The sequence below is a fragment of the Panthera uncia genome, chromosome X, assembly GCF_023721935.1.
Source record: "Panthera uncia isolate 11264 chromosome X, Puncia_PCG_1.0, whole genome shotgun sequence".
In the NCBI taxonomy this organism is placed as follows: Eukaryota; Metazoa; Chordata; class Mammalia; order Carnivora; family Felidae; genus Panthera; species Panthera uncia.
The window spans coordinates 14218074-14233836 of NC_064817.1; the positions used below are offsets into that span (position 1 = coordinate 14218074).

Genomic DNA, 15763 nt, shown 5'->3' on the forward strand with positions numbered 1-15763 from the left:
ATTATGTGAAGGAAAAGATGTCATCCGTTCAGTACTTTCTTTCTCCAATCAACACACAGAGCAGACAGCCATCTATCGGCCCTAAAAGGGCTCGGGGATCCTAAGGGATCTGGGGACCACACTCCTGAGAACCACTATACTACTTCAAAGCAGGAGTGGATTTTTCCTATTCATGTTTTAGAAATTCTTGTAAGTACGTGTCCCTAAGCAAGGAAGAATATTATTGGGGATGCTTTTAAAGTTCTACATAAGCAATAGCAGACTATACTTATTCTTCTATAACTTGTTTTCACTCAACTTTAAATTTCTGAGTGCTATCCAATTTGATACATGTAAGTCTAGGTCACTCATTTTAAGTGCTATATGGTGTATGGCTATTGTGTGGCTAGATATCTCTATTCGTCCTTTCCCAAAGTGATGAACACTTAGATTGTTTCTAATTTTTCCCTCTTACGATGCCTCAACAAATATCCTTGTACATGTCTCCTTGGGTAACAGGTAAGAGCACATCATTGGTATGCATAACTACATATGGACCTCCTGGGTCACGTGATATGCATCGCTTCAATTTCACCAATATCTCCAAACCGTTTTCCAAGGTGGCTGTACCACTTAACAGTCTGTAACTTACATTTTAAGGCACAGACTACTAGCTAATCACTAATTGGATTTCCTCTTCTTCTTAGGCCTTCAGCTATACTGCATTTCCCATCCTCCCCTGTAGTTAGATGCGACCATGTGTTTGGGTTCTAGCCAAAGGAACCTGAGTGAAAGTGAAGTACGCAACTTCCATGCCTTGACCGTAAAACTCTCCCATGAACAATCTTCCGAACTCTTTCCTGATCCACCAGCTGGAGGTCGACATTCAGGGTGACCTTCGGAGCTGCACACTGAAGCTGGCAGAGCCACTGGTAGCCCAGGTCTCTAGATGACACCGCTACTGACCTGGACCCACACTGGCTGTTACATGAGTGAGAAATAAACTTCTGTGTTTATTCAATGAAATTTTGGGCTTTGTTCGGTCTATCTTAACTAGTGCCTCTTCCATGAGTAGCGTATGACAATTGCCCCTTCTCTATAACCTTGTCAACACTTAGAATTATGCTTCCAAACTGCTGCCAATCTGTCAGTGTGTATTGTCTTGATCTGTTAGAGTTCGAGATACTAGCGAGGTTGAGTCATCATTTCACATATTTATTAGTTTCCTCTTCTGTGAACTGCCTATTTATATTATTAGAATACAATCACGGAAATAAAATATATAAAATTACTATAAATGAGAAAGAGAATCAACTTAATTAAAGGGAAACTATGAAATAGGACACTTGGACTTAAAATATTTTTTGGTTATTTTGGAACTTCTCTTTGGTGTTAGGAGAAGTAATGAAAGGAGAATATTTACAAACACAGAAGCCAAACAATAATGTCAACTGCTATCTAATCAAATTGAAACAAGGTCTCAAGTAAAAATTGAAACATAAATCAATCAACTATAAGTGGCTGGCTCCCTAAAGACTCTTTTAGGATTAAGCTTCTGTATTCATTATTTATTAATCACCCCAAAACTTACTCTAAAAATCGAGAATTCTAGTTACAGTAGTTTTGGGTTTCCTATGGCATTTATATCTGCAAATATCATCTCTATCCTGCTCATTTGTTTTTCATCTGTGTTATGTGGGTCACAATTACAGTGCTGAATAGAAGGAACGATAGTGGCGATCCTTGATGTCCTTGATTTTAAATATATTGTTTCTAATCTTTTGCCAATACATTAGTCATGTTTGCAGATTTTTTTCAACAATTTTCCTTTATCAGGATAATACAATTCCCTGGAATGCCTAGTTTGCTAAGAGGTGTTTGTAATAAATCATTTCAGATGCTGAATTTTATCAAAGGTTTTTCTACACTTACTGAGATGATCACACTATTTTCTCCTTTAATTTGATAATGTGGCAAAATGCATTAGATTTTCTTATAGTAAATTTCTTAGTATTCCTGGGTAAACTCAACTTGATTGTGATGCATTTTTTTAAACAAATTATTGGGTTTTTTTAAATGTTTATTTTTTTTGAGAGAACAAGCACAAGCAGGGGAGGGGCAAAGAGAGGAGGGGGACAGAGGATCTGAAGCAGATTATGCGTTGACAGCAGAAAGCCCCAGGAGAGAGCCTGACATGGAGCTGGAACTCACGAACCATGAGATGAAGACCTGAGCTGAAGTCAGACTCTTAACCAACTGAGCCACCCAGGAGCCCCTGTGATACATTTTTTAATACACTGCTGGATTTATTTTATTGAGTATTTCACTTTATATTTCACATCAATATTTATAAGTGAATTTCCTCCCTAAATATTATTTCTCATTATGTCTTGTTTGCCTATGGTATCTTGGGATATTGGCCACATAGGAGGAGTTAAGAATTATCCCTCTTTATCTTTTATCTGAAACAGTTTAAGATAGGAGTTCTCCGTTAATCCTTTGCACCCACCCCTCTCACTCCATTGTATTCACTGGGCAAAGCCCCACCTCTTGTTAAATCTGACTCTTTGCCTACTCTGGGGGTGCACCTGAGCAGCTGAATGTGGCTGGAGAAAAACACAGCCATAATTTCCACTGGAAATTAATGACCCTCCAGTGCTGTCCAACAATCCTATTAAAAATCCCTGATTTCCTTGAGAAGGAAGGACTATTTTATACCTGCTCCTCTCTCTTCGATCCTTCAATAACTCCTCCCCATCTGTACCCCTGGCTGATGACCATGCCTTATGTTTCAATGAGAAAGTAGAAACAATAAAAGAGAACATGGCGCCCATGCACCCTGCCTTCCTTCTTGTTTTGATGCATAAACAATCTGTGCTCCTCTTTAAGGTCACCTACCACGTGTGTGCTACACTCCACCCCTCTCACTCGTTCAAGGCCTTTGCTCCAGTGATTTTCACTCTGCCTCTTCTCAGTCTTCCTTGGCAGCTGGTCATCTTCTGGATCTTTCCACCTCTGTAAAGCTCCTCTTTGAACATCATCTCTTCTCTGTCTACACTCACTCCTGTAATCTCATCCAGCCTCATGGACCTTTTAAACACCACATATAAACCAATATAACTCCCAGATTTTTATCTCCAGCCCAGACCTCTCCCTTACTTCTAGATTCATATATTCAATTGCCTACTTGCTACGTCTACTTGGATGCCTAATGGGCACCTCAAACTTAATAAAAACTCCTTATCTTCCTCCCGAAGTTTGTTCTTCCACAATCTTTCCCAACTCAGTAAATGGCAATTCCATCCTACCAGCTGCTCAAGCCATTAACCTTGGAGTCATTCTTGACTTCTTTCTTCTACACACCTCACACCCAATCCACCAGTAAATCCCGTTGCCTCTACAAAATTTCCCCCAAACGCCACCACTCCCAGTGGTCTCCACTGCAACCACCCTTGTCCAGGCCACTGTGGTCCAACTGCAGCAGCTTCTCAATTGGTCACTCTGCTCTGCTTTGTGACCTCTTACAGACAATATTCTATGCAGGTGATAGCGGGATTCTTTTCAAACATTATTCAGATGTCACTCATCTGCTCAAAACCTGCTCATGGCTTCACTTCTTAGAATAAAAGTCAAATTCTGGGGCACCTGGGTGGCTCAGTCGCTTGAGCACCCGACTTCAGCTCAGGTCATGATCTCGCAGTCCATGAGTTCAAGCCCCGCGTCAGGCTCTGTGCTGACAGCTCAGAGCCTGGAGCTTGCTTGGTATTCTGTGTCTCCCTCTCTCTCTCTGCCCCTCCCCCACTCAGGCTCTGTCTCTCTCTCTCAAAAATAAACAAACATTAAAAGAAGTTAAAAAGTAAATAAATATATAATACCTCTCTCCTTCATGTGATAAAGGCCTAAGAATGCTTTAACCTACTTCCCATTGCTCTGCTATGTTATCTCACAGTATTTAATTCTATCTTTTTTAAACCTCCCCCAAACTAGACTTTACTATTATTATTACTATTTGTTCCCTGCTCCATGTTTTGGTTATCCCATTCTTTTCGTTTTAAATTCCATTGCCCCTAAATAAATAATACTCAGTTACTGTTCTTATTTCTTAATTATATGCTTTTTATAACAATCTGCAGTTACGGTCACTGCCTCGATCACTTTTTCTTTCTAATCCATATTCTCTTATCACTACTTTGTGCTTAACACTTTTATGACCCTTCAAACAGAACTTATATTCAAGAAATGTACATTTAATGTTTATCTGGACCAAAATAAATCTGAGAATTTCTTTTTTTTTTAAGTCAATGATTACTTGAAGATACTTCCTGGAGTGTATATTTATACTCTCTGTGTATATGAAATCCTATCTGCAAAAGAACCCTTTTATAAACATAGCTCTTCTTTGCCTTAAAAATTTGAATAATATTTAGTAGCACATGTATGTGGCAAATGACTAATGGAAAAAGTTGTTCTCTTTCACAGATACAGGAAAAGGAATTAGTTGACACGCTATTGCCTCTAACAAAAGAATGTTTAACATGTTTAACACTGAATGATTTCTAACGAGTGAAATCAATTTAGAAAGCAAATCAGAAAACAGAATTCAATGAAAAACACCTCATAACATCTCCATACATCTACAGGAGATGGGGAGATACAGCATCAATTTAGAAACCGTTAGTCCAGCTCATTCATTTTTTTAGTATGGCAACATATGCATAAAATTGCCCATTCATTTTTAGAGTGCTTAGGTGACCGAAGATCACTCAGCAAGAGGATGAAACTCTAAATGGGTTAAGGGTCTACAACTGTGAAGCCCAGCTGTTGGGGCTAGATGGGTTGGGGGCGGGGTGGGGGGCGTGATTCTGTGAATGCAGACTCTTGGCATTTCCCAGCAGGATGGTACGCAGAGGATTCTGGTCAGCCGCAAGAGTACAGAGGGCAAATCTGAGAGCTTTTCACCAACTACCCCCCAAATAAATACAACTAAAGGCTAAGATAACTTTCTTTTAATCATTAAAACGTTGGAGAGGAAAGTCCAACGCTGCACGTTTGCTCTAATGAGGCAGTTCTTTTGCTCCTGAGAGAAGGCAAGCCTGGATCAATGGCTGGGTCAGAGCCCGCAGGAAGTATTTGATCAACAAGGATTTAATGGTTCCTTTCACGAGCCTGGAACACTGCTTAACTCAAAACGTACAAAACTGATGAGGCCTCTGTGCTTAAGGATCTCACTGCATCAATGGGGACACATAATCATGTTCACGGACTAGAAAGCAATTAGTGGTTGTATCAGGGCCTTCAAGAAAGGGAGTATTATGGCCCAGGGTGGTGAGGTGACGACGTGTGGCCCAGGTATGTGTGGCCTATGTCAAAGTCATAATACCACCAATAGCACTATTTACTGTTGGCCTACTGGGCGCCAGGCAACATACTAGACCCGAATTTTCTTCACAATACCTCAATGAAGGTAGGTGTTACTGTTCCCATTTTACAGATGCGGGCGTGGACTTAAGAGATGTTGAGTAAAAGCTAACACATCATTCAAAGCAGAGCCGGGGACACAAACACGGGTGTGACACACGAACCAGGCTTCATCACTTCTCCTTATAGCCCCTTCCATGACAGTAATGAAGGGAAAAACGTTTCAATTTGAATTTTAAAACAATCTGCCGATGTAATTATAATATTTTCCAAACGGGAAGGCAAAGAGTAACCACCCTTTGCCCGCCTGTTCCTTGTTCAATTCTCAACTTGAACATCATCTCTTCCAGGACTCCACCCCTGGTCCCCAAACTGGGCTAACCTCCCCCAAATAAGGACCGCAATCCGTGTGCAATTTCTAAAGCCAATAAGCTCTGAAAATTTAAAGTCTTTTCCTAAGTTTGTAGCAAGCTTGGTGGCAAAAGGTGACCTGAACTGATGTGAAACTATTTAAGTCTTTGCTTTTCCTACTCAGTGCGAATATTCACATTCGGGTGTGAGAAAAATGGGTCCAAGGGATGCTTCCCATTGCAGTTATCAAAGACTATATGTGTATATTACCTTTCCAAAATCCAAACATTTCTGACTTGCAAACATCTGGCCCCAAGGATCTCAGACAAAGGAGTCTGGACCTACACCTTATGCACAGATCGCACCATACTACGAGGATTTATTCTTTTCGTAAGTCCAGCACTTGACAGAGTGCCTTGCATATAATAGGTACACAATAACTATTTCCTGAATGAAGAAATGAGACTGAGAAATTGGTTAAGAAGGGAAAATGGTCAGTGGCTTGGGAATGATTACAGCTCCGACTTGTAGCCTGAGCCTCTACTCATGGAATGCCACTTCCTTCTCAGACATGGAGGTCCTATAAATAGTTGCTGCTGATTGAGGGCAAGGGACATAGCTGCTGTCCTCACTAGGAATAAAAATAGTCCAGTGGTCTTAACATGATGGGCCCACATATCACTTTAGCCCAGTAATACAGAACAGCAGGCATATTCATACATCAGACCACATGGGCAGCCTCACAGGTCCCCTTAAAGCTGGGAGCAGAAGACCTGCGTTTGGCTCAGACGGTAACCTTTCTGGCCTGTGGTTTTCTCACCTGTAAAATATCAACCAGAGTAACCCCTGAGGTCCTCCCAGGTGGGTCTCTAACAAAGTGACTCAAGGAGCAGCAGCAGTCGCCCCACTCTCTTGAGGCCGGATGCAAACCTCAGGAGGTTCTTCGCTCCTGTCTACTGCCCTGGCAGTCCGAGTTCCCCATCCTTATTCAGTGTGCTCTGTCCAACCTATACACACCCCCTCTCTCACCCCCCAAAATGGACAGTCAATGCAAAAAGACGCATTTTTGTGTCCAGGGCACGGGGTCGGGGGGGGGGGGCTCTGTCTTCGATCCCAAACAGGGGTCAAAGAATCTGTGAAGAGTGGCCACACAGCACTTTGGTCCCCTGAAAGAGGATGGGGTGGAATGGGGGTGAGGGTAATCACTGGCCAGCAAGCTCTGGATTTGAAGAGAAAAACCTCTTAACTGCAAAGTCTCAGGACGCGGGAGGGGATTGGGTAGGAGAGTAAGTGCCACGAAGAGGGCAGCTTGGGGTGGTCCTTCCTTACCTGGTAGCACAGGATGGTTTGCTGTACCAGGCGCGCGTATCCATCCAAGCGGACTCCGGAATTGCTCCTGCTCCTCATCTCCGCGTGCTGCCCGAGCCCCGGCGCCCGACGGGTTGTGCAGAGGTGGCACGCCCGGAATGAGGCCGCCTAGCGGGCCTGGTTCCCAAACACTCACAGCCTCGTTGTTCTCGGGATGGAGCCTGGCGGTGGGAGGTCGAGACTTTTTAAAATGGAAGAAGCAAAGTATGCTTGGAAAGCAAGCCAACCAGAGTTTCACTCTTCTGGAAGGCGCGGGGGCGGTGATGGGGGCTGGCGCTAAAGCGGTCCCGCCTTGACCAGGCCCGCCGCACGCCCGACGCCCGCGGGTCCCGGGCTGCCACACGGGAGACGCGGGGAACTGGGCTCTGGACGTGAGACGACTACGACCCCGTCGAGCCTTTTCTGCCTTCCAGAGGTCTTGAAGAGGCCCCGGGGCGGACCGCCAACCCTACCCAACCAGCCTGCCGCAGCACACTTGCCGCCCCGCCCCCGCCGCGGAACGCAACCTTCCGAGTCGCGGCTCGAGGGGGAAAGAAAACGGGGTGGCCCACGGGAGCAGCGGAGAACCTGGCTCCGGGCGGGAACTCGGTTGCCTCCCTGAGCCCCTTACCTCCCCGCCGGCCGCCGACCGCCGAGCCCCGAGGAAACTGGAGAAACAGGCCCTTCCGCGGAGACCACCTGGACGTCCTGGGCCCGCCCCACGCCCCACCCCTGGACCCGCCTCCAGCTCCGCCCCCGCCGCGGAGCGGAACCCGCGGAGCTGGGCTTGAGGAGCAAGGTAAGCGGATCGCTTTGCCAGGGGCCCCGGACGCCCCTAAAACCGCCCACTTGTGGCCCCGCCCCTCCCTGGGATGAGCTCACCAGCGCGTCGATGAGCCCGCCTTCCAGCCCCGCCCCGCAGCGGAGCGGAACCCTCCGCGTGTCGGGGATAAGAGCCAGGGATGAGCCGCCAACCTCATCGGAGGCGGGAGAAGTAGGCCCGCCCACCGCGGCCGCCTGAGCGCCCGACCGCGGGCCAGGATCACAACTGTGTACCTGGCCGCGTCCCCACCTCCCTGCAGAAGTAGAGTAGCGGGGCCCCTCAGGGAAGGAAAAAGGGGATGTCGGGGCAGAGTTCCCCGGCTGCACCCCCCCCCCCCCCCCACTCCGGCTTCTGTAGCGCCGCTCCTGGTCACTGCCCTTGAAGTCAGGCCTGTTGTCCACCTCCTATAGGCCTACAACTTGAAATTGGCATCACAGTTTTCCGTAGCGGCTAATAACCTACAGTTCACAGGCTTTGACCCAGTGTTCATTTTCCAACAGCATCTGTTCCGCGGGACAGCTCGGCTAATGGAATTTTCACAAGTCTTCTGCTAGTCTCCATGCATTTACTATATGCTTGACCTAGTAGGCCATTCTTCTCCTTTTCCTCCTCCTCACCTATTTACTGAAGCCTATCCTTTAAGGGCCTACTCAGTTCCCCCTCCTATAATAAGCCCTCCCCATTCTCTGAATTCCCACAATTTCTTTGTAAGAACTTAGGTTTTGGAGTCAGTTCAAATTAAATTCAAATTACGGGTTGTGCCATTTACAAGTGTGAGCTTGTCTGCCATTGAAGCTGTTTGAAACTCAACATTCCCTTCCATAAAATGGGGATAATAGCACCTGCCTCCTAGGGTGGCCAACATCAAGAGGATGGATATAAAGCATTTAGCACCATGCCTGGCTCATAGAAAAGTACTTCATGAGTCGTCATAGTTGTTTTCATCTGTCATTTGACAATGTACTGCCTCATATTGTTAGTTTTCAGATAAGGCATGCTTTTCTAATGATTGTAAGTTACTCATTGAAATAGTCTTTGATATCTCCTGCCATGTCTGGAACAGTGTTGAGCATGTAGTGTGGCTCAGTGTTGAATGAATGAAAGAAAATCCGTCCTGCTAACTGGGTCCCCTTAACTGAGTTCACTTTAGAAATTCCATACCATAAATCTATGTCACTCAACTAAAGCATCAAACCCCTCATCATCTCACATACTTTTTTCTTCCTATTGGCTCTTAAAGTATGCAGCAACCCATGTGATATGCCTCCATGCAGAATTTGCTATGGTCTAGGGGTGAAATGAGACATTGTTATCACCATTCAATCTCTTTTGGAATATGTACTCTTACTAGAACTCATATATTTTGAATCAAAAAGCTGGGATCCTTGCTTCATTACTGTTTTTGTTCATACTGAATGCTTCTTCAAGAGTCCATTTTGCAGCCATGGGGGGCAATAACTGATAACCTTTGCTCATTATGTGGCATTTCCATCCGGTATGGAAACATTTTTAGTTTATCTCATTCTTAGTAAATTCTTCTGTGCACACATATACCCCTTTTGGTGTATAGCTAGTCTTTATGCTTAAGCTTTGGTCTGTACTTTAGTGAATATTATCATATAAACTGTATTTTTCAATAAGCTTGAAATCCAATGATAAAACCAAGAAGGAAGGCTACAACTGTTTACCTTGTAAATTTCTATGCAAATTTTGGGCCATAAACTGTGCTACATAAAAATCAGACTCACATCTTAGTATCCTATGTCCCTAAGATACAAAACCTCCATATATTGGTTTCCATATCCACAAAGCTTTTCTCTGGCTGTGATCCAACAGAAACCTGTCTCCATGTCATTTCTCAAATATTGGTCAAGAATCAGATATGGAACGTGATGGGGTATGTTGTTTCTGAAGCTGATGCATGATCTTCGTAAACATGAAAGCCCCAAACTGGACTCGGGTAGCACCCCATTTGACTTCTCAGACCCCATCCAGAGCGTCTGCCCCATTGTCCTGCCATGGGGGCTGAGGCCAATGAAGTTCCCATTGGGCCCCATGTCAGCATCCAAGGGAGAAATCATTCAATGTTTCTTCTTGAAGGCTCAAGTTTTTGGGTCTAAAGAAAAGCACTCCATCTTTGACACAGGGGAGAGGGTTCATTCTAAATCAATTTGCTGAAAATAGCCAATTTGCCAAATTTCATTATTTTTTTGGCAGTTAAATTTTTGTTGACTGGAGGTCATTTTCATTGCAATATTTTAAAGAATGTACAACTTGTCTCTATTCCAGGGTCCTGTAGCTAGTTTGAGACTAAGAGGTAAAGAGGAGAAACACCGGGGACTGTAAGATTTCTTCTCAGTGACGAATATATAGATATATTTAGAAGAATATATTCTGAAAGAATGTATTCAATTTTTGTCTGGCCCAAGTTTTTAATGCTTTACCTACAGAAAAGGAAAAAGAATCTACTGACAAGAATTCTGCCCATTCAAGATTATGTTTTTGTATCCACCCAGTCTTTCCTTTTTCCTCTCCTTCAGACTCCAACTACATCAGCGTGGAGCTGAGGCAGAGACATATTGAACAGTCCTTAAAATGCCGTCATGGAGAAAAAATGGCAACACACGAGTCCAATCGGTAACTTGTTCATTCAGTGAAGCAGTCCTTTGTCCAAATGGCCTTCAAACCAACCTGCTTTCTAGGCAACCTCATTAGATACAACCTAGTATCCCAAATGAAGCCATGTCACCATTTTTGCTAAGAGCGGTCATGAAAAGTCATGAACAGCCTTCGGCTTTTGCTAAGAGCTCGCTGAAGTGAAGAGTTACTTTGTGGGATTAATGACTGCAGTGTGTTTTGGGAAAAAACACTTCTCAAATGTTCTGAGGAGATTCTTCAAATTCTGGTCAGTGCTGTGACACTCCTCGCCTCCTCACACTGGCACTTCTCTCCCTTTCGATGGAATCTCAGACTGTGACGCCAATTTTAAACTCAAAGGAGGATGCTTCTCGGGGACATTCTCTCCGTCCTGCCCCTTATCCGTGTGAAGTAAAAAAGGAGACAAGAGAATCTGGCTTAAGGCCCACGGCCCAGACACAAAACACAGCAGGAAAAATGAGGCGGCGATGGACAGGATCTAAAGAATGTTGGAATTGTGCATTCTTTGGTGTATGCTTTGATCACACCATGTGCAGATTTGGTTTCTGAGCTCTCACGCCCAGATCTAGAGTAGCTCACCACCTTCCTCATCAGTGGAATCCTCAACATCTTTGGGGCAGCTGAGCATCATAGGAGAGGCTGCTCTAAGACCTCTTGTGGAATCGAGGCCAGTTTCCCCCATTGGTGGCTCCCACATGCTAATCAGTTCCCCAGAAACCCCTAATCCTGTCCTCACCTTCTCGAAATCCTACTGCTGAATGCTGAGGAAGCAGAGACATGGAGGGGATCTAAATCTGGGACTGTGTGGGCCAAAGGCAACATTTGTTACAGAGGGAATCTTGAAAGAGATCAAGAGGAAAATGAAAAGGCGACCTCAGAAACTGATCTTGTGAGGAAGACCCTTGCTCTAACCCCGCGGTGACTGTGTGTCTGCTGTTTGCCAGGAGATGTTACTGTCACGTTCATCTCAGTCAGGCCACTTACACGCCACGCCGCCAGGGAAAGAGACTGCAAACGCCTTCTCTTTGTGAAGGCTTTCAAACTCAAAGGACTGAGCTACAAATTTATTTTGGCGATTTTAACAGTTTTGTCGATTTTAACATAAATACAAGACAATTAAATAAATCAGAGAAGAAATATTGCGAAGGCAAATCAGCACTCACAGAAGTGTATTACGTTATTACTGTGGTTAACCTGGAATACAACGTTCACTTGAACTATATGCAAGGGAACCTTCGTGAAAGGCCTAACTAAAGGGTTTTGCAACGTTCCTAATAAGGACCTACTCGAGACATTGCTCAAACAGCTGTAGGTGGGAAGCAAGATAAACCCTCTATAACTAGAAACAATCAGGCTTTGATACGTATGGAAACAAGAGCATTGAAGGATAGGTCGTGTTCCCAATAGCTGCTCCCCCTTGTCACTATACATTCTTCAAGACTTCACACCTTTTAAAGAATAATCCTAGCTCTGGCTGGGCCAGAGCGTACCAATCATGACAACTAACAAAGTACTACGCAGTTGCCTTTTAAAGAGCAGCAATATGATTGTTTTCCCCCATATACACCTCCCTTAAAAAGTAATCCTACTCTACTCCCCTTTTCTGAAGGGCTCTGGGGATTTGAGAAGTGGCAGTGTATGTATCTCTTCCACATTCACAATTTTCCTGACAGATGGTCTAGATTATAGTTCCATCCCTCTCTGTGGCCAAGGTGCTAAGCTAAACGTCTTGGTGCAGATTCCCTAATCTGGTGATTAGGCATGAGGTCAGGAGACGGGTGTTGGTATTGGGTGCCGCATGTGGGTGTACAGATGGTATCCTGCACAAGGGTGCACCCAAGAGGATGAGTGAGGCTAGAACATGGCCCCCACTCAGTGTGCCAAGCCCTTGGGGCTGTGTCTGCCCAGTCGGGGCACCTTTTTCCAACTCGCTCAAAGGCACTATATGAGCTAATTGTGGCACTGTCTGCTTACATTTTGTCCAGTCTGGCTGGCATCATGAATTTCTTGATTTCAGTGAGGCTTCTGTATTTCACATCCCATATAATCTCCAAAAGGAGCTTTAGAATTCACTGAACCATCAAGGATTTTCTGAATTATCACATTAGACACAAGAACACAACCACGATTCTACAAAGAAATACATTTACATGGTAGAAAATAAATACAAAAGACGTGGAAGATATCTGACATGTGGGTCACTAGAATTTAGCTTATTTACAACAAATGCATGCACAACTCAACTCACCAACAGGCTGAAGTCAACAGTTGCTTTCTGGGACGTTATCAAAGATGACTTCGCCTCTAAACTGTGGCTGGAAATGAACTACTTTGATTTTCAAGAAGTCTTTCTTACTCTTACTGTGTTGTTTAAACCCAATCTCCTCTTAAAAGGAAGGATAAAAAAACAAACTGCAAATGTCTAAAAACCATGTCTAAAACCTCTTGGCTTCCTCTTCCAATAACCATCGCCCTTCAATTGGCAAATGCTCCTCCAGAGGTTGCCGAGTATAAAATTAGTTGATTTTCATACATCTCACATTGTGTAAAAGATAAAATCGGACATTTCACACTGTCAAGCATCATGCTTTGATTTTAGAAAAAGGAATCACATTTACTCAATAAAGTGTAAGCTTCCCCGCTTTGAAGTCCTTCTGAGAGCGATACGGCTTTTCCCATTGCACGGATCTTCTTTCTCGTTAAACATGTGCTGCTTTCCAGTGAAATCATGAAGGCACACATCTCCGTTCTGAACACTGAAAGAAACCCCGTTCTTCTCTGAAGACGCATTCCCTATATAAGGAAAAACAAAATTGGTGTCATGGAGTATCCACAGAAAGCAATTAAAAATAAACTTAAGCATCACTTTTTTCTGAAGTAGGCACGTGTAGAATGGTTTTTTAAAAAATATATTTGTTTTTTACTTTGCATTCCTTCTCTAAGGCCACTCAAAGTAAGCAAAACAAACCGGGGAATAAGTCAGAAGCCAGTTCTCTGTGGCATTTTTTTTTTTTTTTAATGAAACGGTCGAAAATGAAGCAAAGCAATATATGTGATTTGAAAAGGCCCATTTCCTAACTCTGGTTGATCATTATCGATCCTATGTGTAGTGTATTGATCGCATATCGAGCATACGTATAGTATAACCTGTGATATTCTGGTCTCCCCCAAAAGGTAAAGGTTAACAGAGATCCCCATAGGTCCCCTGACAAGGTTCCCGGTTCCTTAAGATTCCTATGAAATAAAACCTTGTACCAGAGAAACCCAGAGCAAAAACAGTTATGGCCAAGAAAAAAATCATCTCTCGTAGACCAAACCAGCCCCTCTGACTACATCAGGACAGGACTGATTCCCAAGAGGAAACTATCAATGACAACCTCAGAGTCTAGGCCAGGGTGCAGCTGGGCATTCTAGAGACATCGAAGTTTGGACCTGGGCCTCCCGTACCGCAAGCAGGCCCCGAACTGTGTGTGACCATTATACTATTAGAAGACAATGTAGAAAGCTGAATAATAAGCCCATTTTTTTAGTTCAGGCCATAATTGTAGTAATAACGGTAAGAGCGCCAAGAACTTTGTAAGTATTATCTCATTACACTGCAGGTTGAGTGCGATTATCATCCCCATTTCACAGACGATGAAACAACGGTTTCAGAAGTCAAGTGCTTGGCACAAGGTTATACAGCTCAGAATTGATGGAGTCAACATGTGATGTTTCTTTCAAACTGTGAGCTTGTGGCCCCACGTACCTAACAACACGGCTGCTGGCACCAAGCCCGTAGAGCAGAACTAAACGTGTCACACACCAACAGGGTGATAGATAAGTTCAACTAGGGCATGTGACTGAGGCAGCTATCCTGACCTAGGCATTTTGGTCTGAGGACATCTGGTGCAGGGACAATTTCACCTGGTTTAAGAAACCATTAGCCTTCCAGCTTCTTTTTTCAAATTGCCTGTCCCATCCCTCATCCAACCCAGATCCTGGTGTGTAGCCCGAGGAGTCAGGGAGGTCTATCGGATGAGCATGTCAAGTGGTATTAAAAATCTGGCTGTTCTAGGGGCGCCTGGGTGGCTCAGTTGGTTAAGTGTCCCACTTCGGCTCAGGTAGTGATCTCAGTTGGTGGGTTCGAGCCCCGCGTCGGGCTCTGTGCTGACGGCTCAGAGCCTGGAGCCTCCTTCAGATTCTGTGTCTCCCTCTCTCTCTGCCCTTTCCCTGCTCCTTCCCTTCCTCCCTCCCTCTCTCTCTCTCAAAAATAAACAAACATAAAAAAAAAAAACTTGGCCATTCTGGTGGCCCAAAATGTACCCCCACCCTCACTGGCAGCCATCAAAAACAGCTGTGCAAAATGTGTTGCTTCAGTCAAACCTGACTCCCCAAAGGATGGATGGCAACACAAGCTAGGCAAATGAGGCTTCATCTCTGAGTTGTTTCTAGAATATGGAAAAATCTGGCTTTAAGACCTCCAAACATTTTGGTCCAAGCTAATAGGCTCTACCGATATGCTGTGATTCTGAGGATTCATGATGGCTTACCTCATACCTCCGATTTCTCTGCTTTGAACTTGCTTTCTCATGCTAACAACTTATTAACCAGCCCTGAAGCTACTGCCTGTACTCTGTTTACCTGTATTGAGTCATTCCTGACACAGCCATTTGGCACAGAAGCCAGAGCTCTTACCCTGGTAGCAGAGCTAAGGCCATGTGGTAACTGTTTCCCATCTTCTACGGCAATGGTTCTCAGTGAAGGGGGGGTACATGATTTTTACCCCTCCGGGGACATTTCATAATGTCTGAAGGCATTTTTGGTTGTCAAAACTGGGGGGGTGAGTGGGTGGGTGCTACTTGTATCTGGTGGGTGGAAACTAGCATGTTGCTGAGCACTCCCAATTGCACAGGACAGCCCCCCCCCCCAACAGTTACCTAGCTCCAAATGCCAATTGTGCCAAGGTGGAGAAACCTCGATTTAGAGGCACTCTATTGTATTTTTTAATTCTATATAAACAAGCAGGACCTTCCATTTTTGGAGGGTTGGAAAACCATGTGGTATATAAACCTTCTCACAAACTTATTTGAATTCGTCATAAAAATAACTAATGTCTTAAAATGATGAATGAAGGCTGGGGCGCCTGGGTGGCTCAGTCGGTTAAGCGTCCCACTTCGGCTCAGGTCACGATCTCACGGCTTCTGG

At 44.4% G+C, this 15763-nt stretch overlaps 2 protein-coding genes across 5 annotated transcripts in view; both read right to left on the reverse strand.

Moving 5' to 3' along the window:
- The window catches only part of PHKA2 (phosphorylase kinase regulatory subunit alpha 2), a 70828-nt gene extending 62794 nt beyond the window's left edge, over window positions 1–8034 (reverse strand). The window contains exons 1-2 of one of the 4 annotated variants that reach the window (XM_049643546.1): window positions 7727–8025; window positions 7078–7277 (exon numbers count right to left, since the gene is read on the reverse strand). In XM_049643546.1, coding sequence (XP_049499503.1) covers window positions 7078–7155 — 78 coding nt within the window. In that variant the 5' untranslated portion in view covers window positions 7156–7277; window positions 7727–8025. Of the gene's footprint in view, window positions 1–7077; window positions 7278–7726 lie in introns of all 4 variants that reach the window. The other 3 variants (XM_049643548.1, XM_049643549.1, XM_049643550.1) reach the window with 3 other exon arrangements.
- A 3591-nt stretch (window positions 8035–11625) lies between these two features.
- The window catches only part of ADGRG2 (adhesion G protein-coupled receptor G2), a 122057-nt gene continuing 117919 nt past the window's right edge, over window positions 11626–15763 (reverse strand). Inside the window, exon 29 of the mRNA XM_049643551.1 lies at window positions 11626–13369. Coding sequence (XP_049499508.1) covers window positions 13191–13369 — 179 coding nt within the window. The 3' untranslated portion in view covers window positions 11626–13190. The remainder of the gene's footprint in view (window positions 13370–15763) is intronic.